Raw genomic sequence first — 23,564 nt, 5'->3', positions numbered from 1 at the left:
TAATGTAGCATGACATATCAGAAGTCCTACATATTGTGTTTTTAATTCTTCTTGGATGGGTATGCGAAGTTCTTTGCTTAAAATTAAGGATCTTCTGACTTCCAATTTTTCATGAAGAAACCTTAACTGGATCCTAACACTGCTTTCCTAAGTATGTGTCTTTCTGCCTTTAATGAAGAAAAAGGCATGAACTTTTGAAAATTGCCATCCCATTTTACTGCTGAGAATGAACATCACTACATAGTAACTTCTACTAATAATGACTGCTAGAGGCTAATATCCATTTCATCTTTTTGTAATAACTTTAACTATGAGACAGAGCCAGGAAAACAATGAAAACTTTAGCTATATATCATCTATATGTGAAAAATGCTTTACATTTTTTAAGACAATTTCTTCATTAAGATTGGAGCTATTTAATTCTGAACCTAGAAAGATTCTTCTAAGAAAGTATGCATATAAAATATAACACTGCCCCTCTATCCATGTAATTTTTAAGAAATAATGTCCACAGAGTCTACGCCAATATTTCAAAATAGGTGAAATGCTATCAGAGATAGGCCAACCTTCATTGTGCATTGCTGCAGAAAGTGTGAAAGGGGATTAATGAAGTAGAAAGAAGGTTACAAGGATTATTTTGTAAAAATAAATCAGGTATCTATTCTGGTGTAGAGATGGGATGTTAGAGGCATGTTGAAGGCTGCTCTGCTATCACCAGTGTAGGATAAGAGTAGTACAATACATGTACACCTGAAATCTGCTGTAGCGTGTTTGTGTAAACTAAATGTGCACATTTTGTAAAAAAAAAGAAAAAAAATAAAGTAAACATGAAGAAAAAAAGGACCATGATCAATTTTTTCAGTTGTTAAATGCCTGCTGTCAAAAATGCTTATTGAAGAAATACTTTTTTTTTTTAAAGCACAAATTCATTTATCCTAGCACAGTTCTGATCTTGGCAGAGATCAGTCCTGCAGTGAACTTTAGTCAGGTTGTGGTAATTTAAAAAAAAACTTCTGAAATTGCTTTCACATGACAGACTTTTATTAATACTCTATGCATCAGCATCTTCTTATCACAAAAAAAAACATCCTTTCCAACAACTTTAAATGCCAGAATTGAATATTCCCCAGGGGAAAACATTCTGTGCAAATTTTGTTACTTCAGTTAACTGTCTCTGACAGTGTACACAAATACAACATGTCCCTGAACCATATTTATTACAAGAACCAATTGGGAATTATTTTGCAATCAAATTCAAATACATTAAAGGACAAATGCTGTACCCTCCAAAGCATGACAGCCACGCAAGCTGTCTTGTACAATCTTCTTTTTGCCTTTAACTTATATTTTTCATAGCTTCCATGTTCAGAAATTCATTAACTTGCCTGGACCTGAATTCACAAGCAAATCCCAAGCATATTTGTAACATTACTGAACTCAATGCAAAGGGAGCACAGTGTAACTACGCCAAAGTTGCTTCCTCCACCCATCTCCCATTCAGTAGGCTCAAAGCTAACAAGAACTAATTAGCTAAGCAAAACCTTAGCTGTGGCTCTGTGGAGCAACCAGATGCCTCTACACTGTATTCTCCAGGGCCTCTCCAGGCTCCCAAAACAACATGCTGAAAATGCACTGAGCAAGTTCAGCTTTGGACCATACGCTGCCTGTTTACTGGATTCAGCTTCACACCTTTAAAAGCCGACTCTGAAGAAGTCTGTGAGGGCTCACAGTTCTATGTCTAACCTAGTCCTGATGAACCTAAATGTGTCCATCTGTGCTGTATCACAAAATAAGTTATGTATTTCAAAAGCAGCTATACACATGTGATTTAGCACCAAGTTAGATTTTATTTAAGTAATTACAAACAAATTATTTTGCATCACACAAATATATGAAACATATTAAGCACTGCAGATATAACAAATGAAATTGTAATTAAAAACTAAATAAGAATCAATATTTATTCTTCTTTTGAAATAATAGCACATTAATCAGTGTCATTGTAAGCCCAATGCATATACAAATATACAAAGAGAAGTCTTCCATAATTACATACTCACAAACTGATAAGACTCCTGCTCTCCATCATACTAATGGAGGAATATTTATTAAGAGAATATATTATACCCCAAATAAGTGTCAGTGATATTTACAGAGAGCTTCTTTCCAAACTTCACCTTACAGTATAAATCACTACAGTTTCCTTGTTCAAGAGTAGATAGAACAGTAGGTTGGAATTTTGGATTTGATGATCGCCACAGTTGCCTGTTAAAGAAAACAAAACAAATTTAAGCAAAATAAGGGGCGCTAGCATTACATATGACAGTACTCATATAGTCTCTATAAATTGCATAATTCACAAGTTTTACTTAATTATCTTTGCTATTATCAAACAGAAGAAAGCTAAAAAGGTAGTATTTGCTGAGAAATTTACTGTCAAAAGGGCTGAAAATAATGAACTGAGAAACTGCACCATTGTGATAACTAATGCTGGGGAGTAAACATCTAAAGTAAGGGACCTGCAAACTCACACCTAAAATGGGGCACAAATATAAACATGAAACAATAAGGATTTTTATGTAGAGCAAAGATGTTCTAGAAGGGATTTCCAACAAAAGTAAGAATCATATGTTTATAACTAATTTAGAAAATAAATTTGATAAATTAATTGGTTGGATTATATAATATTGCTTGTCACCAGAACTTAGTAGTTTGTTTCCAGTTTTTTTTGCTTTATCTTATTATGGTCTTTTAAAAAGATATACAGAAAGACTTACAAAGCAGGTATGACTACAAGAAATCAGGGGACTAACAGAAGAATCAGAGGTTAATGACTTACTGGATTAATTATGTTATCTAGATCTAAATTTTCAGAACATTAAGACAAGCCATAATTTTCCTTTTCTTGTCTCACTTCATATAAATAAAGAACTCTCATCCTCCTTCATTTTTCGTGACATTTTTGAAGTCTGTAGTACAAACACTGCTACTGCTTTTTAATGAACATGAGCATACACACAAAAATGAAGAGGTAACTACTGATTATTTGGGCACCTACTGGCTAAGGCACACAAGCTCAGTCCTGCTAGGCCTGCCTGTATGGTCTCTGCTCCTCAAGTTATTCCTATTCTTTATGAATAACTATTTAATATAACACATACAACTGTTCATAGGGTCAAGAAAGCAAATATTTTCTCTTCTAGATGAACATCTAAGTTAGTACTCCTCATTTTTTCTCATTTTCTCCTTTGTGCAGCACAGCATTTGTCAAAAGAATGTTCAACAGAAGAAACCTCTGCCATCTATTACTTAAAGCATCTTTTTGATTTATAGCCATTGCAGATCCAAACTCTAGGTTAACCAGGGTGGGCTGAAATGTGAGTGTAAGATTCCCTCAGGAAATAGCATAAACAATAAACTATTAGTGGGAACAGGCAGGCATCATCAATAACAGCAAAAAGTAACTTTTTGCAAGAGTAAATCTTGTTGAGAAACATTTAGTCCCAGAAAATGGAACACCAAGGATGTACCCCAGCCATGCTAAAGCAAGAACATGGTAACAAAAACCAGAGATGAAAGCTGTTCTGACAAAATTGTATTCAAAAGTTAGATTACTGAATAAACATCTGATCAACGCACCTTTCCACCACACTGCTCCAACTTCTGTAAAGCAACAGTAACTTCTTCTCTGTATTTCTTGTCCATTAATCTCTTTAAAAGCTATTGGAAAAGTAAAATAAAAAGGTTTATTGCACAATATAGTACAATATATGCAAAGAGGCAATAATAACCTATTGTTACTTTATTCCATCTCACCTTTGCAAAATTAAAAGCCACAAAGAAACATTACTTTATAAATTGTAACTGATGTCAAAGTATGGAACTCAAGAAAAACAAATGGAATAAAAAGTTACCTAAAGAGAAACTTAAATTCTAAGAAAACTGTTCTGTTAACCCACAAAAATATTTTTTTCTTTCACCAAACAAATTTGAAACAAATATCCACCTTAAAAAAAAAGTAATTCTTAAAGAATTGTCCACACGAAAAGTTAACTTTTTTCCCCATGTGCATTGAAAGAGATTTCTTGTAGTAGAAATATTTCAAAAAAAACCCCTGCTGTAATTTCTCTTCTGTATTGATTGTCAAAAAAAGTCCTTTTATTTTGTTGTAAAAGTGCACTTTGCAAGCAGGTGAAACCATGAAAAGCCTGTCTGACAGAGGAAGGATGTCCTCAGAATAACTTGGTATAAAAATACTTCTCATAATCCCACTCAAAGCTTATTTAATGAAAACTTCCTTGTGCAGCATTCCCATCTGAAAGGAATGGGAATATTGGCTTCTGTTATATTGAAACGTTTGTGGTTTTGCTAAGATATTCAGACTTAAAATTAAAAACTCATTTTGCAATAATTTTTTCTCCAAAACAAAGCATCTGGATATTTTCATAAATAGTAGAGAGAAGACTTCCATTATTCTCCACTTTACATTAACAACAGTTTTTGAACCTTGTTAGAACTTTGTAAGTCACCATATTATAAAAAAACAAAGGACTCACACTGGGTGCTATATGAAATGCTTTTCATGGAACTGCTGAGTCCTCCACTGTATCTGTGCAGATAGTATAGTAACATCTCAACAAGAATGCCATGAAAATACAAATTTTATTACAGCATTAAAACTTACATTTGTGAGTAGAAGTTTAAGATGATCATTAAGAGATGGGCCAACAACAGCACTCAATTGCACTAGAGCATCCAATCCCCTTCTAAATATTTCATCATCTGCATGGGCCTCCAGAAGGGGAAGAAAGAAAGAAAATCCTGTGAGTAAGATTCAGACAAAGTAAGTTTTTCTAAACTGCAATCTCTGCATTATGATTGTATGGAGTAGTTTTAAACACTAAAACTACTGCGCAAATGCTAATTGCTGTAATGATACAAGTGTAGAAATAGAGTACAATATGACTGAATATTAGTCTCTAGAGGGCAAATTTAAAGCCAAGGCATATTTTTAAAGTGGAAAACAAAAGCATCCATGAAATTTTCACAACAGTCTTACATTTCTTCTGAGACAAATAAACTAATAATTTACTATTGCTGAAATAAAAAATGTGGCCTGCAGAACATCTTGCTACACTAATAATTTCAGTATTCCACAGCATATTAGAAATAACCTTTCAAATGCTGATATGTTGAAATTGAGACACACCATTTTAGTTAAAATGGAATGAATTCTGAGTAATTTCTATGTAATTCATAACAATAACTTTGTTGGAGAAACAGAGGAGCCAATAATTTTCTGCCTCAATTAATTTAGTCCTCTGCCAACTACACCTGCCAGTAGTTATCAGGCTCTTATCTACTTCTGTGGTTCTTTGTCATCTTTATTTTCTCCCATGGGAAGGTTGTTCTATACCTGACTTCTCTAATGGTTTAGTTATGCTGCTTTTCCTTTAGCAGAGAAATAGACTCATAACAACTTATTTTGGTCTCATACTAAATCATAAGTTTATTTAAACTATTTTTCCTCTCCAGCATCCAGGCCCTGAACATTTTGTTTTTAATTAGAAATCATGGACTGCTTTTCTAGTAGAAGATTTAACAAGACATAGTACCAAAACAGTGCAACAATAAAAATTATCAGAAGAGTAGTATTAATTGGAGGAAGAGACAAGAATAATTTTTCTAATTTTGCCTTTAAGCTGAATCAAAGATAGTGATAACACACAATTCTGAACTTCTGTTACATCCCTGGTTTGAGATCACAATTAATTTTCAAACTTCAAGCCATCTCTATTAAATCAGAACTGAAACACAGCTAGATTAAGGGACAGCTACTTACTAAACCAGAAAAGGGCTCTCAAAGACATGAAAAAGATCCAAAAGAGATAACCTTCAAAGCCAATATCTCACTTTATTTTCTAATGGTATAGAAGAGTTAAAGACATTTTTTAAAATTAAGAATATGACCTCAAACACTATAAATGTATTCTTCCTTTTTCCTCATTGACATATTCTGGAGAGGATGCTGTGCAGGGCTGGGAGTTGGACACAACGATCCTTGTGGGTCTCTTATTTTGTGATTCTGTTTTACCTTTGTAGCATGTTTTGAATTGTTACATATAATAGATGTGTATTTATTCCTGCATATCCATTTTATTTCACCTCGTTTTTATTTTTTGCGTGTTATTGCGTGGACATATAAAAAAGCCCACAAATATATGTATTTACTTCTGCTTATATTAAACCCTTTAAGAGAACAGTTTCATAAAATTTTCCCATAGCAATTGTCATATAGTTATACAAGGAGTTGCCCATCTTAATTTATATTTACAAACATATTTAGCTAATAAACAAAGGCAGGGTTAACAGCAGAAAGAGAAATCATTCCTACCCCCCAAACCAAAAGCCCATGCGATAGATTTATTACATTAGTATTACCCATATAGTTCCCACCAGCAGAAGAAAAAAAAATATCAAACCCATTAAAATCTCTGCATGAAGAGTAAGACATACCAGTGCAGCCTTTAAGACTGGAACTAGACGAGGCAACAAGGGAATAGCTTTTTCAGCAGCACCTTCAACTAGAAGTAATTCTTTAAAACCCTCCTTGGAAACAAAAGTATAAGGATGTTTTGTCTCTCTTAGTCCCTGTTGCAAATGTAAAACATGATTTTCTTAATAGTGAGACTTCTCTTAAACAAAAACATGTTTTAAAAGCAGCAAGACCATGTTTAGATTTTGTCAGATCAGTTCAAAACATAAAGTACACTAACTCCACCATGTGGAGCCACTGGGTACAACTCTGCTCACAGAATATTCTAATTCATTTTTCTTTTAAAATATTGAATATTCAAACTCACATTATGAATACTACCAATTCAATCAATATTTGTACCTCACTATCTTCCATCTAACAACCCAAGGTATTTTTTCAATGAGACCATGAACTAGAACAGGCCATATCTGAATAGGGGTTTTGCACCCTGAAGGAAAAAAAGAATAGAAGGTGAACTATGGAAGGAAAGACACCCCACACCACATACATCTCTATGCAACACTAAAAACTTCTAGATAGCACAAAGATGCACATCTAGTGAAGGTCTGATTGGTAAAACTCAAAGATTTAAAGCCATATGTCTGAAGCCTTTTTCCTTAACATAAAAGAAGTATTATGTTACCTTAGGAATTGACAGTTTTGTTTAGTATTAAGAAAAGGAAAAAAAAAAAACAAAGGGAGAAAATAAACAAAGAAAATAAAAGGAAAACAGGAAAAAAAAAAGGAAAAAAGAAAAAAGAATATAAGCCACCTCAATATATGCACTTTATTCTACCTGCAACATTGGATTCAGCATTTTTTCAGACACCTGAACATATTTGGTGACAAATGCCACAGATGATTCTGAGAAAATAGAAGCCTCAACACAGTGTGTAGTATTTCTCTCCCACTTATTTACAGGATCCTATTTCCACTGTACTAATTCAGTCTCTTGAGGAGAGCATTCTTACTTCATAAGGTAGGTGTAATATACAAAAATAAGCAAAACAATTTAGTTTACAAAAGAATCTGCAAAACCACAAATTTCATTCAACAGTTGGGCATCTGAGATTCAGTCTTGCATTTGATCAGTATCTTGAAGATTAAACAGCTTGCCCTAGCTGTCAAAAGCTCTAGCCCAGAAAGCTCTAACTAAAGAATTACAAATAGCAATATTCTTGACCATTTTCATTCATACAGTATCCTCACAAATGTTTTTTTAAAAATATTTCTCTAGTAGCTGAGCCTAAACTAGCTAACTTAGATTGTTAAAAAATTACATTTGCAAATAGGAAATGATTGTGTGCTTAATGTTGCAGGAAATTGAGTTTACCTCTGCCAGAGTTAAAAGAAGAGGATCAAAGGGAACAGTTTCAGGAGGGCATTCCCACTGCAGTTTGTGCTTTACTGATCCATGAACTAACCTATATCAAGAATAAAGTTTTAACAAAATAACATATATAATACATAGTTTATTACTAACACTATTTGCTTTAAATAATTTAGCAATTAGTTTGTTGTATTCCTACATTACATACACAATCTCAATACATAATGCTCTCCTTAGTGAAATTATATGATTACAGAAGCAACTAAGTTGGCAAAGATCTCTGGGATCATGTAGTCCAACCTGTGTATATCCATAATGGTTAATAGTGCAATTATACTAAATTCCCAGAATATGGCAGTTTTCAAACTTCTGCTCCTAATCACATAGAAATCAGAAAATAGAAGTTATAAAAATTATAGATGCCTCTCATGCCAACACAGAAGATACTCCTTTTCCAATGTTACTTATTTTGACAAGTATATCAAGAAATATTTTCCTCAAATAGCAATGGGTAAGGAAAAGCAGTTGAAACTGAAGGAAGATCATACTGGAATTTACCATTTACCCCTAAGATACAAATAAATGTATTAATACTATGTATTAATGAGTATTTTATACAATTACATACATGTATATCTTATTAATGATGGCTTATATTTTTGTAATTCTGCATCCATGTGACAAAACACCAAATATTTATTGTCTAGACAAATATATAAATAAGTTACTTAAAATACCCTAAACTTAGTTGTCAGTAGTTTTGTTAATATTTCATATGCCTGAAAACTACAGAATATGAAATCCATTAACATGTTGTCATACTACTAAGGCTGTGAAAGGTCGACTTATTAAAATGGCACTAATTTTAATACCTTTGTTAGTAGGGAAAAGTAAATACAATTACCTGAAAATATCATTTGTGAAAGACATTTAGGAAACCAAGTGTGCACATACTTAATTATTCTTTAAAAATGTGGGTTTGATATTAATACAGCATAAAAAAGAACCAAAAGAAGACAATTTCAAAGGCATGGGAAGTTGCTTTCTGTTCTGAAAAGAGTAAAGTATTAGAAATTTTTCGAGAATTGCATGGAATCAAACAACCTAACTAAAAGATGAAACAGCAAGAAATGTATTTCATAATATATTTAGTAAAAATAAGAAGCAAACCCAACATACCTACATGGAATGCCACCTCTAGCATATGTAGCAGCAAATGGAGATGGTGGCTGAGAATAAGCATGAAACTGTGAGGACAGAAAAAAAACCCATTATTTATTTATAACAGTAATGTTTTATAGCTATTATGAATATGTTAAAACAGAAGTTGACAAAATAATGAACTTAATCATATGATTCTAAAACAAATTTAAAAAAAGAACTGCAGCTATGCAATGAAAAACATGTAAGTGATACACTTATGTGAAAACTGCTTTTACGACTCATCAGTCTGGGAAGTTGTTAAAATGAATAAAAATGTACAATCAGTGGTCTCCTGATGGAATCACTTTATTTTACTATTTATTTTTCCTTGCAAATGGTAATATTAAAGTCTTATAACTCTTTCATAAGCAGAGCAAGGAGCTCCCACTTCCCTGAAGCTCTTGTTTTTATACTGGTAACATGCAGAAGGCAGTTTTACTGCAATTTCATCTTGATCTGGGTATAGACATAAGTATATGGTGGCAAGATTGGAAGAAACCCCAAATATTGGGCAAGATGGTGAGAGGGCACTGCAAATGCACAGGGAGGTTCATACTGGGTGAGAATCTAGGAAGGGCATATTGGAGAAGGAAACTAGGACCTTCATGCAAGTAAAAGCTGCACAAATTTGGTTTTTATAACATACATGCTTATTACACATATGAACTATTATATTATTTATTAGTATGATCATTTAATGCTGCTTCCAAGGTAATATACCTTATATATATACAAAGCATTCAAAAGGAAATACATTGAAATCTCAATTTTTATCTTGTGTGTTTAAACCTACATTAAGATTAGTAAAATTGTGTTCACAGCTTAATTTTGGTCATTGTGCTACTTGCAAGGAGATTTCAAGTAAAAAAGAAGCCCACATTGAAGTGTTCAGCCTCCATTTATTAGTAAAGTACCTCTGCATTTCATTCACTTTGTAAAAAGCCTGTGACATTACTAATTGCCAAATTATATGGCCCAGTGGTGAACTACAATTCATGCTTTCAATGCTAGTTCTGCAGGCACGGGACTTCCAGGAAATAAACAACTCCTTTCATTACTGCTCTCCCAAGAATACAAATTTTTCCTGAAGGATTACATAGTCACAGTAACTGTGAGTTTCAAATAATGCTCACTAGCAATTAATTTACCAGATTTTATGAAGCCTTGAATACCCTCAATATGCCACCTGATTATTGGTTTCATTGCATAACTGAAATAAGTTTTTCTAAAGCAGCAGGTGCCAAAGCTTAGAAGCAAGAAAAAAACCAACCCTTTTTAATGTTTAGCTCTAAATCTCTTTTTAGGGCAATAGTACATAAAAAATGACAGTTACCATCCAAATCACAACTGTACCAAATTACATTTGTATAGAAATGTAATAAATGATGTTATACCTTCAGGCATTTGAGCTTAGAAGGTAAGGGATGTATGATTAATAACAAAAGTTTAATTTCAGTTTAAAAAATAGGACCAGAAGAACCATGTCCTGCATGCAATTTCATAAAGTAAGGAACACTCTTCAAACCACAGATGGATTTTAACCAAACAAAACCACGACCATCTACACATACTGGGTCAATAGTTTTAGGATTCAGCTTGGCACTAGGCTTTGGCTGTGATTCTGGAGAACATGTCTTGCTTTTCTGGGCTGCAGATTTTGTTTTTATTTGGATGCCTGATGACATTCTTAGAACATTGCTTCCTACAAAAAAAAAAAAAAAACCATAAAATAATTTTCATTCCTATATGACAGAATATGAAGGGTTAGAATCCTCACGCCCAAAGACTGACATGAACAAACAACCACGTAAATCTGAATAAGTGCACTAGGAAACAGATGCTTATTCTAATATACCGGACACAGTGCATGGGGCAATTGTAATAGTCCTGTCACTCCATATTTCAAATGCATACATTTCCTAACGTAGTTACATCAGAAGAAAGCAACAATTTGAGGAAGGCCCAGGATGAAGGAATGAAGCCAGTACATTCAGGACACAAAACCCAAACAACAGTCAATAAGAGACGAGAACAGAAATGTGAGGCAGCAAAAAAAAAAAAGAACACTGAAAATGGATTCCAATTCCATTAAGAAGAATGAAAGTACTTTTTAAAAAAGACTGTAAAAATAACTTTATCAACATCATCTAATACTAATTTAAGTACACTTATCTTCTGTACGTCAGTGTACCAGCTACGCATCACTACAAATGTATGTAATTGGGTTGAAGTGTCCCTAATAAAAATAGTATTTCTCTACTTATTTAACATACCAAGTCTGATATTATGATAAATAATATAAATTATTCCTGGGAGATTAAAAGATTTCAAATATTAATAAAATTATAAATAGTGAAAACCCCGTTTTTGAATATTATAATATTCAGTAATTTTTGCTGTGGTGTATTCTGCATGGAAAAAAAAATATAGTAAATAAGACATTAGATTCCTATTGTGAAAAAGCAATTGCACCATATAGAGATAAAAATAATAGGAAGCCACACACAGAAACAAACATTGCCTCAGGGAGGAGCAGCCAGCTGTCCAGCCATCACCCTTGATGACACCTGTTTTTTTTTTAAATATGATTAAATGCCAAATACTGAGATCAGGATGAATCAGAGACAGATTTGCCATGCTACTCTCTTGCCCTCAGCTTTATCAGCCACCTGCCCTAATCTCTGCCAGACTCTTGCACGTGAACTCCTTGTTTAACTTGGCTATTCTAATTCTTCCCTCTGAGCAGGATTTCCAGTCAGGTAGCTTTGTCATCATCTACATTATGAAATCTTTAGGATTGCTTCTGTTTCTGGTAAGTGATAAGGTCCCAGCACATGTGTAGATAAGCTGTCTCTATGACTTGTGGAAAGAATTAAATGAAATGCCCAATTTTACTGAATGCTGTGAAACAACATATAATAATGACTAGCAAATCAGCTAAAATACAAAGCAAAACTAAAACTGAAAGTTTAAATCAATACTTCTTTACTGATGATTTAATCAGAACTAGTGATTCAAATCAGTTCACCTACTGTACATTTTGTTTTCTCTTTCCTATCATTTCCAGAATGTGGCCTGTCTTCACTGAAAGTCTTTTTAAAAGAAATAATACACTACACTTGGTCAATTAAATCTCTTCAGAACTCACAGAAATTTACATGACACTTATGGGGACTATTCTTGTAAAACAGAAATCAAATGGAAAACATTATTATAGAAATTAATCTACTGATTTTGTATGTTCATTTATTATCATAAAATTCTAATCACATTAGCGTTAGAAGACAGATTTTTAACTGACAGAAAATTAAGAAAAAAATATTTCATTCTATAAAAGTATGAGGTAAGTTTTTGACAGCGGCAGCATGTATCACAAAACAGTGCTACCCGTGTCAGACTTTGAAATGTACAAATAATACAGTCAGCTTGCTAATACCTATATAAACGTTTTTCTCAGAAAATTATTTAGAAGTAATTGAGATTTTTTTTTAATTTTTTCTATTTTCCAAGTAATGAAAATACATGCTAAAGTACATTAGGTAGCACTGACCAGAAAAAGTACTTTTCACAAGGAGGTCTCACTCTTCAGAGACGAATGCTCTCGGGTAGTGAGGAGCTGGAAGGGTCACACGCTTTTGTAGAGAGATCACACAGGTGAAGCACAGCCGTGAATCAAACAAGCGAGGTTTGACACAGAAGTGACCCATCTACTGGCAGATGACAGACTTCAAATAAAGGAGCGACACTTTAAACAGAAATAGGAGAAGCACTTTTAAGAGACATCTTTCAAAGCAGGAAAAGCGCAGCCTGGAGCTCGGGATCTACAAGTCACTTAAGGCAGGCAGAATGGAAGTCAGCAGGATCTGAAAGGTGAGGTTGCTCCCTTACCCTGCTGAGTGCCAACTCTCCCGGAGTGCAGAGGCAGAAACACAAGAGGGGCTTTGAGCGCCGTCACCGCCGAGAGGCTCAGGCACAGAAGCGCCGGCGAGCTCGCACAGAGCCCCCGGCCCGGCCCTCCTCAGCCCCGTGGGACATCCGGGGACCCCGCGGGAGCACGAGGGGGCCGCCCCGCTGCCCTGGGTCCCTGTCCCGTCCCCGGCTCCCGCTGCCTGGGCACGCCGGGCTCCGGGCACGCCGGGATCCGGGCAGCGTCGGGATCCGGGCAGCGCCGGGCTCCGGGCACGCCGGGCTCCGGGCACGCCGGGATCCGGGCACGCCGGGCTCCGGGCACGCCGGGCTCCGGGCAGCGTCGGGCTCCGGGCAGCGTCGGGCTCCGGGCAGCGCCGGGCTCCGGGCACGCCGGGCTCCGGGCACGCCGGGCTCCGGGCACGCCGGGCTCCGGGCAGCGCCGTCCCCGCTCCCCGCGGCGCCGCCGACGCTTCCTGCCGGTTGCCAGGGGAACTACGGGCCGCCGGCAGCCCAAACTTCCTCCGTGCTTGGTGCAGACGGAGCGACAAGGGGATTAAGAGATCGATTTTGTTGAGGTTTTTTTTTCAGCCTGCCTTGTGTGCTGTGATTAAAATAAGAACGGTGAATTTTCATATGACATCGCCACTCGGTTTTATCCACTTTTTAAATACCTTCCCAGGAAAACAATCCCCTCATACAATACTGAAAGTTCCACTGAAAATATAGCATCACATCTGAGTGTGGTAAATGAGCCTTTGGGTAAAAGGCTACTTTTTAACTTGACCACGAGAATGCTTTCTTGCTTTCTTCAAGAAATATGTATATTTGTTCATGCACACAAAAATAAATCTTCAAGCGAAATGTTTCCTTGGTTTGCTTGAACTGGTTGGGATACAAGCTTTCCACCACTACATTCTTTCTCACTTCTGTTATTTCTACTGCAGAACTGAATGTGGGTAAGTGAGACTATTCTCATTATTTTCCACAGGAAGAAAAAATTGCACTGACATTGGTGAAAAGTAGTCACAGACTATTTGAAAAATTCCATTGGTATTAGATTTTAGGCAAGGAAGGCATTCAGAATTGCTTTTATCCAACATAAATACTTTGTATCTGCCAATAATGGTGAGTCAAAAGTGAGGACATTTGCAGAGTTAAAATAGGATTGCATAATTGAGTGCTGTTGAAATGCATTAATGCAAGAGACTATTTGGACATACAGAAAGAAAATATCTATAAATAATATCGGAGAAGGGAAGAGTTCTTTTTTTCTAAGTGTTTTTAAATAAGCTCAAGAGATGTTATAGTACTTTAACAGAATTATTTTACTGTTCCTCAATACTGAAGGCAATAGAAAAATTAATGTCTTTTTATTCAAAAATTTTATGGACTGATAAATGATCTCAGAAAAAATCCAATATTGTAAAGCAGACCATGAAAACTTTGAGAATCACGCTAAAAAATGCAAACCAGCATGATCATTTCCAGGATGAGAAAAAAATCTGGTTTTTTTTGGTCAAGGTTTATTTTTAGTTCAGTGTTTTGGTATCATTTTATCCATGGATCTGTAATGGCTGTTTGGTGAGTACAGAACAGACCACGGCTATGGAAGAGAGTAGTAGCACACTTCCTAAGTCAGTAGGAGATATGAACTGCTGTGTAGCATGAAGCAAAACCCCATGATGAGCTCCGTGGAGCCAGCAGCTCCCACTGAGTTCGCGGCGGCACAGAAACAACTGGGTTGTAAAAGGACAAGGAACACTCCAGAGAAGAGCTTAGTGCAAGGAACAGTGCAAGAGAAGGGCTTAGTTCAGAGTCCAATCATTTTCCTGGAAAATGCAAAATAAGAGTGTCAGGGTCCTGCAGTGTGTATGGAACCACGGAGGGTCCTGCTGCTCTTGGGCTGTGTGGCAAGGCTCAGCCACCTGGGTGCAGGCAGCCTGCTCTTCTGGGTGGCCTTGATCCTCCCACATGGCAGAAATACAGACTGAAATGATCCTAAATTCCGGGAGCACAATAGGACAAAACTCTATCCTTATGTATTTTTTTCTAAGGGGCATGATATTTTAAGAGTTAGGGAAAGCGAAGTCCTAAGGTTAAACACACATTTGGTCCCTTCTGACTGCTACAGTATGATCTTAAAATGGTGTTTATTACACTTGTCCTATCCATTTGCAGATCCCCTGCTCCTTAAGTAGCGTCTTCATTATTATAATTGGCCTTAGATTTTCTCCTTTAATATAGACATGGGGAATATGGGTCAAAATATTTATAATAAAAAATATTTATTTAAAATAAAATGCTTTCCGTACTGCGTCTTACTGTTTTTGATAGTTGTAATAGGATCTAGTCTGGGACATTTTAAACATACTTGGTGGATGGACAATTTAGGAGGAAAAATACTGTATGATTACAGTATGGATCAACAAAACATGACAAATTTTAGGATTTTTCTTCATTGTGATGATACCAGTTTGTAATGTTAGAAAGGGTATAATGACCCACTATTTATTACTGTATATTTGTGTAGCGTTAGCTCCAGTTATTATGAGTTTCTTCTTTATGCATTTTAAAGTTTTTTTAATTTAACTGCCATAAACCTTCCTAAATGCTTGAAAATAACTAAAGACAAAAATATGAATAATTTCCAAAGAGTATTTATCATGAGAAGAAACTTTTATGTTTGTGAATGTGTTCAGTTGAGCATATAGAACCTGAAAATGAAAGCTAACTCAGCACTGATTACTTACTTTTTCACAATAATACTAAACCAGTTTAAATAGAACCAATGATTAATTAATTATCTATAACTTCTGATAAAATCAATATGCAATTTGACTTCTTTTTTCATTAGTCACAGCTAAATAGTTAATTACTGAGGGGGAGGAGAATTCACCAATGCCAAATGAATTTTGAGGCTTATGAAGTTAAAACTGAGGCTTATTGGAATATGGCTAATTGAAAGAACATCACATAAAGCAGTCACGTGTTAGATCTTTTTGACTGAGCAAATTTACACCTTTGTTAAGCTAATTCATTTGGCATGGTTTAGACTTGGCATGTTGCCAGAGCCAGTTGAGAAATTGTGGGGAGACTACTTCTTGACAAGTGCAAGCTTTTGAATGTGGAAGAAAGGGAGTTGATACTTTTTTTTTGTCATAATTTAATTAATTTGCATTGTCAATGTTTTCCTCTCTATTTGTAGCAGATTTTCTGTTAGAAAATAAGTGGTTTATGCTGATTTTTTTGTTATATTTTTCTAAATACAAGAAAGAGATTAACAACAGACTTAAAAATTGACTCATTTTACATCTTACTATAGTCCTAAATATTCATGTAATAACACACAAACATATATTTTCATTTGAGATTATTTTAGAAGTTAATAAACCAAGGGCAATTTTAACCACGGTTGTGGGCCAACAACTTGCAACCTAGTAAGAGCAGTAAAAGAACAAAACATGTTTCCGCAATGTATATGGCAATTCCTTTCATTTCTCCAGAAAATTTAGAAATTCTCTCTGGTCTCTCAAAAGAGCAAGTTTAAACTGAATTCTAGGAGTGTGTTACTTAGATAGTCTTCAAATATCATTCCACAAAGCTTTTATCCTGACTTAACCACTCTGCCCCTTTATAAATAGCCCTATATAAAATAGGAGTTACTTTACAGTGTTTGGCAATAAATGTGGGCTACAGAACAGATTGCAGACACCTAATTGTAGTTTTCAGGTTTGTCTGCAAAGATTGAGTGCTCCAGGCACTTTGATTGAGAAGTATTGCATCAGATGATTAGTTCAGTGCTGGTCAAGTTGATGGACCTGTGAATCTGCCCTTTTATCTTCAGTGAAAATTGGTGTGAAACAGCGGCACTTCAGTTGAACAATTCTGGATAACAGCCCATTGATTCTACTGGATTGCTTACTCTTTTTCTGTAATACACCAGAAGTTATTTCATTGCCTATTATTAAGTGCTAAGATGCTGCAAGGATGTTGGATTAGCAGATCAAAGTCCTGCATAAAACTCAGAGGCAAGGTCCCAAGAAACGGACCGACCCACAGGAACTTTCAGGTTTTGATGTTTCAGAGTAACAAAAATTCATACAGGTATGACCCCCTAATTTACAAACCTAATGAGATTCCTAGTGGGTGTCACAGAGTACCGGGTACAGAGTACTGTCAGTGTGCAGACATGCTGCTTTGGGTATGATTTGAGAATGAAGATGCAAGGCTGAACACAATCAAGTAGTTGCATGGACAACTGCAATGAAATTCCACACCAAGTTTTTTGATTGCTCTCAAGGATATCCTGCTGATCTGAAATTATTAGGAAACTTGTTGTGGTTTGGGTTTAGTCAGGTGTTTTATTAATGTTAGGTATGTTCCTTGTACACCCCCATTGCTCCCCTCACAGTGGTTTGTTCCAGGTTGTTTACCCAAAAAGTTCCCGCCACTTGGATCCCCTGGTACCTGTCCATCTTCTCACCTCTCCCTGTTTCTCCTTGTTTGGTCCAATCAGTCAGGGTTGTTCACTCCCTGTGGGTTGTCAATCCTGTCTCTCGTTTGTCCCCATTGTGCGATACAGGTTTACACCCCTGTCCGCCCACTGTCTATTTAATCTGATGCCAGCCTTTGTTTTGTCGGCATTTTGTCACTGCATTCCTCTTGAGAGCACTTTGTTCCTGCCCCATCCAGGGGAATAAAGACTCTTTGGGCTCACAAGCAAGTGTTCTTCTCTCGTCTCTTCATCTCTTCTCAGCGTGTGGAGCTACCAAAGCTGCGTAAGCCACGCCGCAGCACTCGGCACTACCAGGTCGGCAGGCGCCATTCCCCTGGAGTGCCCACTCACGTGGCGGCCACCCGGCCTCACACAGGCAGTGCTGCCCGGCGCATCTCGTCTGCTTGAGGTCGTGGCAGGTAGCCACTGCAGAAACTCATGGTTTTCCATGAACATGAGTACTTGAGTGAGTCAGAGAAATTTATGTCCATATAGATATAAAGGTGCTGACTCATCATTGCTTCTCTTTTCTTTACGTATTGAAGTGTTTAAAGCTGCTCTGCAATGATTCAGTTATACTTGTATTCATCTTTTACCCATGGCCACACAGAACCAATGTTCCCGTCTCCTGTAGATAGCTAGCACTACCAGGAGACAAAGTAGACCAATTATACCCATCCTTCAGTGAACTGTAGTACCTTAAAAATTAAATTAGGATTAAAATGAAACATGTCAGGATTTGGGTTTTTCCCGATTCTTCTAACTTTTCCCCATCAATAATGGCAGTCTGAATTTGCTTTTTCTGGTGATGCCAGTTCTAGTGATGCCAGTTGCTCAGGAAGGACAGTTTATTCCATTCCATCACCCAGATGCTGGCAAAATCACAACTACTTCTGTAAAAGTACTTTGCTTTTGTACAGGACAGATCCATTCTCACAAGTATTGCCAAAAAATAAAGAATTAGGAACCTCCATTTCTTTGAGTCTCTACATTTGAGTTTTATGATACTTGATTTCCTGCCTCCATGCTGTTCACTGGAATCTTCATTCCTAATTTTTCTCAGGAGTCTTAATCAGAGCATTTCCATAGTTAAACAGCTAAGAAGAAGATTCACAAAAACTACCAAAGATGACCTGGTGATGACCACCACTAACTCATGGAAAATGTTTAGGAAAAGGTACCATTTCAGAGAAAAGTAGTTGACAAGCAACTGGGGAAACACAAGGGGGAGTTGGGTCTATATTTGTGAATTCTTAGAATTTCACAATTGTCAAATTTTTCAAAGCTAACAAAAAGTTTTGAAAGAGGTGCTAGATGGCTTACCAGGTTTTTCAAAGTCTTCTTTTGCCTGATTTTCACAGACTTGAACCCAGGCTCTGCTGCCTCTCAAACCTGACAAAAACATCGTGATATGATATATCCAAGAATTATTCTCAATTGCTTAAGGGCATAGCAATGATATTCTAATTTTTCCCATAGTACAAATATTTGTTAACAATATTCTTTACTAAATGGTGGAAATATTTGTAGGTAGAAACAGAATGAAAGAATGTATCTGTGAGCATAATTATCCTGAAGAGGAAGTGGTACCCAACATCACAGAAAAAGTGAAAGAACTAGAAAAATCAGGTTCTCATTATAAATCAGAATCTACCTTTAAAAATGGACTGGATATTAAAAGATGACGATTTTATCACAACTTTGGGAGCATTGAGAAATGTTCACCACTATTTTATATTGCAGGTACTTTTATCTAATATGATACATGTCACCCCATGCAAATAAAAAAAAGATTAGTAGCGTGGCCTTTCTCTTTGCCCTGCAGAGCACGCCATTATTCTCTTCCTGATGATTTTTTTGAACTTATAATTTGATTTTAAGAAAAATAAAAAACTTTCTCATGGAATAATGTTATTTAAATGCAAGACAGCCATGAATGAGCTCTAACTGTAGTCACTAGATGACTTTTCTATAATTATTTGAAAAAAATAAAAAAAACAACCAACCCTTCCTACTAAATTTCTAAGGCAGGATAAATATACTTTAAATTCTGCTGAGGGAAATAATTAAGAAAAGTTGAAAACTTGCACCTAATTTTCAGGGTGCTGCTGTGAGGGCTGATTGACATGTTTTTCTCATCCGAGTTGAATAGAGGAAAAAAAAACAAAACTGGTTGAGGCACACGCTGCAGTTTTGAGTTTTCCCACTCGGTGGCAATGATTCCCTCTCTTTCCTTCCCAGTTCCATGCTTCCTCTCAGATAGCTGCTGCTCTGCATTCTGCAGCCTCCATTCAGAGGAACAAACAAGGGAAAAATAATGGTTTTCTTTTACTTCAAATATCAAAGATGGCAAAAAGGAGGAGTTTGTTTAGTGAAAATGTATTTTATAGTTCACTTGTCAGAGAAAATGTGTTCTTTGATAGGAAGTTTTTTACCAGTTTTATCCCACTCTAGGGCACACATCAGTAGCAGTATATAAAGTATTAACTATGAGCAAATTTAGCAAGTTTACTGGACTTTATAGCCCTTGACAAAATAATGCAAATAATAATAAATACAAAAAAAGTCCTCAGGAAACTTACAAGGCATAACAAGATATTTTTACCCTAATAATCTTCCATTTTATTTCTTCCATTTTGTTTGTTTGTTTGTTTTTTCTTCCCAACAGGCAGAATAAACCTATGTACTTGGTACTACTTGCTCTGCAGAGAACATACTGGAGAAGAGGTCTAACTGTGCTGGCTCACCAACTGTATCTCTGCAGAAACTGTAGCTAGGTGCAATGTGGTCTTTCATAACATTTACAGACCTTTCAGCTTTTGCCAGAGTCCATGAGGTTCCCTTTGCTGGATCAGACCTAGCAGAGAGCTGCAGAGGGCATCAGGCTGTGCTTGAGGCACACACAGCTTGGGAGCACTGCATCACAAAAGCATTTTGTGTCTCCCACACAGCTAGCACAGCTGGCACTTGAGATAACAAGTCCAGGCATGGTAGGAAAAATATCTTTGCTTAAGACATAGAGAAGGTTTGAAAGACAGGCTTAAGGTTCATAAGACTCAATTAAAGTTGGTGTCTCAGAACCAGTAACAGCCTAGAAGTACTGGCTGTAGTGATGGTGGTGAGCTGTGGCAACAGTCATGACTAAATAATAAAGTATTGGTGATGGCAGCAACAGTTTTCATATTTTCTCCTTTCAGAAAGTGGTTCAGCAACATCCCCTCTATCCTTGCCCACACAGGAGTAACAAGCGGGGAGCAAGGCTGTCCTGCCATCTCTTGCTCTGCCACTGGATTTTGGAGGAGGATGAATTGAAACATCTTTGTAAAAGAAAAAAAAAAAAAAAAAAGAAAAAATAGGAGGTGGGGCGAGGAGAGGGGACAGTGAGGACAGTGCCCTAGAGTTGCAATGAGAAAGAACGCAGTGAATGTAGAAGGTGGGGGGGGATTTAAAAATCAGGATATTAGAGGTGACATGCAAGCAGACCACAGCAATGTTGTCAAACTCATGTCTTTTAGACTTCATCTGTTTGTGGATTGTAGTTCCTCTAATTCAGACATCATTTTGGTTTTCCATTGTTCTCCTTTTTGATATGAGAAGAGACTGAGAAGAAACTAGAGGCTACAGAAACTACATAAGTAATTAGAGGAAAAGAGGGGCAACGGGAAAGGGAGGGAAGCTTTTGCTCAACTTAGTACACTTCTGCGGTCTGTATTTGAAACAGTAGAATATGAGCATGTGTATTTTTGAGGAAGAGAAGGGAAAAGATGGGAAGGGAAAATGTGGGGAATGAGTGCCTCCTGTACTGTTCAGCTACAGGCTGCCCTGCTATTGCTGGATGTCAACATAGGTAATGCCCCCTGTGTGGGTTGACTGGAGAATCTCAAGCTGTTGCCCTTGTGGATGTGAAACCAATCTCGAGAGTAGGTTGAAAAGAGTGATGGTATTGTCAGAAAGGCTAAGAATGCAAGAGCCTGGAAACGTGGTAGATTCTGTAGGATAAACACTAACAGATACACACAATGGGAGGCAAAGAGGAAACTTCCCCAGAGCCTGTCAGGTCAGTAATTTGCCATGAGACAAGGTACGGACAAGGGGCATTTTCTCTCAGCTTCAAGTCTGAAAGGTAGTTCTGTTCACAAAAGAACAGTGTATTTAAATACTGTGAATTTGCCATCTCACAAAAAAGATAATTTCAAAACTATTGCACATTTTGTCTAACTTTTGTTGAATTGAACACTGGGGAAATCAAAGATTAATGCATCATATTGTCTATTCATTGAATGTTCAGGCTGAGAGAGCTGAAGAGGGTGTCCAGGAAACACTACACAAAATTAAGCAACTGTACATAACACTTCTCATGAATATTCTCCCAGATTTCAGCCTTTTGCCATTCAGTAACATCCTGAGCCAGGAATGACAGCAGCATATTCAGAACTTTTCAATAGATTTCTGTCATGGGGAGTTCTCCTGCTGAACCTCAGGAGACTACTAGTATTCACAGTAGCCTGACAAGGAGTCTTGCAGCTCACCCTCACCTTTTTATATTGGTTGAATATTTACTATGAACTAATTTTATTTCTTGTCAAATAGTTCTTCTGCTTGGGATTTTTTAAGGCTGCATCATGAGCAGCACAAATTTATGTCATCCCACATATTTTAGCTTTTTTTGACTGGATAATAAAAAGTACAATGTCACTTCTCAGAATCTCAATACAATCTCTTTGTTCCTAAAGCCCCAAACTTCTTTAGGTTTTAACTTTTCTGGACATTCTGTAAAAGTGCAGTTAGTTTAAATTGTGGCAATTTTTCTAAACTGTGATGCAAAGCACTTCAGTCTGCAGTGGGCCAGAGTCTGCTTTATAACTGTCGGCTGATTCACATTATACATGGAAATTTTACTGCACATAGAAGACCCCACAGTGTTTTCTCCTGTTATCCTCCTTCATTACTATTTTCTTTATTTTTTAACATTTTTTCCTACTCTGAAAATAGGTGCAAGTATTGGCCAGGCCATTTCAGTCTGTTTCTTGCTCTAGGCTGACTCTTGAATGCTCCCATCAGCCACTGGTTGTGTAGATTTCCATCCACAAAACCGAAATGTCACCATATCCATTACCAGCCCAATCTAGGAAATGCAGTGCCTCACTGAGCATATTGGTATAACTTATTCTTGAGAGCAATGCAAACTCAGTCCTGCAGTATTATTCCTTTCTCTCCATTCATCCATTTTATTTAGTATATATACCATGAATGCAGTTCTAAAAGGATCTCATGAGCACTTCTAGTGTGGAAATCAATCTTACAATCTAGTACAGTGTTCTAAAGATGACTTGAGAAAACAGTTGTGTTATAATTTTGGGAAGCAAAACAATCAATGAGGGACAAATAGTGGTAAATACACTGGTGTCCTTGCACAGTCCCAAAAGGACTGTATCTGTTAGGACAAATATCGTGTGCATTCCCCAAGCAGTGGAGAAAAGTTGTGGGAGAAGATTAGGTCACCAACTGGAGGTTTTTTGGTTGGCTGGTTTGTTTTGTTTATTTTGATTAGATACATTCTAGATCGAATAAATATTTTAATGCTCTGTGGTTTTTGCTGAATACTAATTATCCATCAGGGGCAATGAGTGCTGCATGAGAGGCTATTCAGAACTTACATTATTGCTTTGACACAAATAATAATATTTTATACCAACCTTCTTCACTAAAGTGTGATTTTGTACTCAATTGTTTTAATGCTTTGGCTTTAGATAGTAGTTAGGAATTTATTTAATAGTTTGTTCTTAAATTGAAGAGGCTATGACCATTTAAATGTACTCTTTAGTTTTTGTTGTTTTACTGGTCTTTTACTTACAACAACATGTCAGCCGGTAATATTTCATTTCTTAGTACTCTCAGACACTGGACCTTGTCACAAGGAAAGTGAAAAAAGATTAGTCCACTGTTTTGACAAGCAAGCACCAGATATTTTATTGCTAAGAGAAATCTCTTTATCTGAATCTGACAGTTAGACCTAAACATATCTACATATTCTAGTTTTGATGTGTGTGCTTTTTAAAATATGCTTATATTACTAAATACTTCAGTTT

The 23,564-nt window shown here is 36.4% G+C and overlaps 1 protein-coding gene across 5 annotated transcripts; it reads right to left on the bottom strand.

Moving 5' to 3' along the window:
• Positions 1-1,827: 1,827 nt before the first annotated feature.
• PACRGL (parkin coregulated like) lies at positions 1,828-13,110 on the bottom strand. Of its 5 annotated transcripts, XM_068188791.1 has the most exons (9): positions 12,960-13,110; positions 12,622-12,796; positions 10,637-10,773; positions 9,048-9,115; positions 7,872-7,962; positions 6,517-6,651; positions 4,685-4,792; positions 3,640-3,720; positions 1,828-2,265 (listed from the first exon to the last, which is right to left on the bottom strand). In XM_068188791.1, the coding sequence occupies exons 3-9, from the start codon at positions 10,754-10,756 to the stop codon at positions 2,209-2,211; spliced, it is 660 nt and encodes a 219-aa protein (XP_068044892.1). In that variant the 5' UTR covers positions 10,757-10,773; positions 12,622-12,796; positions 12,960-13,110; the 3' UTR covers positions 1,828-2,208. The 5 variants fall into 5 exon arrangements, with proteins under 5 accessions (XP_068044892.1, XP_068044894.1, XP_068044891.1 ...); XM_068188793.1 differs by lacking the exon at positions 12,960-13,110 and having other exon boundaries at positions 6,517-6,609; positions 12,622-12,867; XM_068188790.1 differs by lacking the exon at positions 12,960-13,110 and having other exon boundaries at positions 12,622-12,856.
• Between the last annotated feature and the right edge of the window lie 10,454 nt (positions 13,111-23,564).

The sequence above is a fragment of the Anomalospiza imberbis genome, chromosome 4 (assembly GCF_031753505.1).
Source record: "Anomalospiza imberbis isolate Cuckoo-Finch-1a 21T00152 chromosome 4, ASM3175350v1, whole genome shotgun sequence".
NCBI lineage: Eukaryota > Metazoa > Chordata > Aves > Passeriformes > Viduidae > Anomalospiza > Anomalospiza imberbis.
This window is presented reverse-complemented; position numbering and strand designations above follow the sequence as displayed.

Coding starts and splice junctions, on each gene's coding strand:
- PACRGL (XM_068188791.1), bottom strand. CDS start 10,756: ATGTCATCAGGCATCCAAATAAAAACAAAATCTGCAGCCCAGAAAAGC. Junction 9,116..10,636: donor AAACTATTGACCCAGTATGT/GTAGATGGTCGT, acceptor CTGTCCTCACAG/TTTCATGCTTATTCTCAGCC. Junction 2,266..3,639: donor TGGAGCAGTGTGGTGGAAAG/GTGCGTTGATCA, acceptor TTTCTTTAACAG/GCAACTGTGGCGATCATCAA.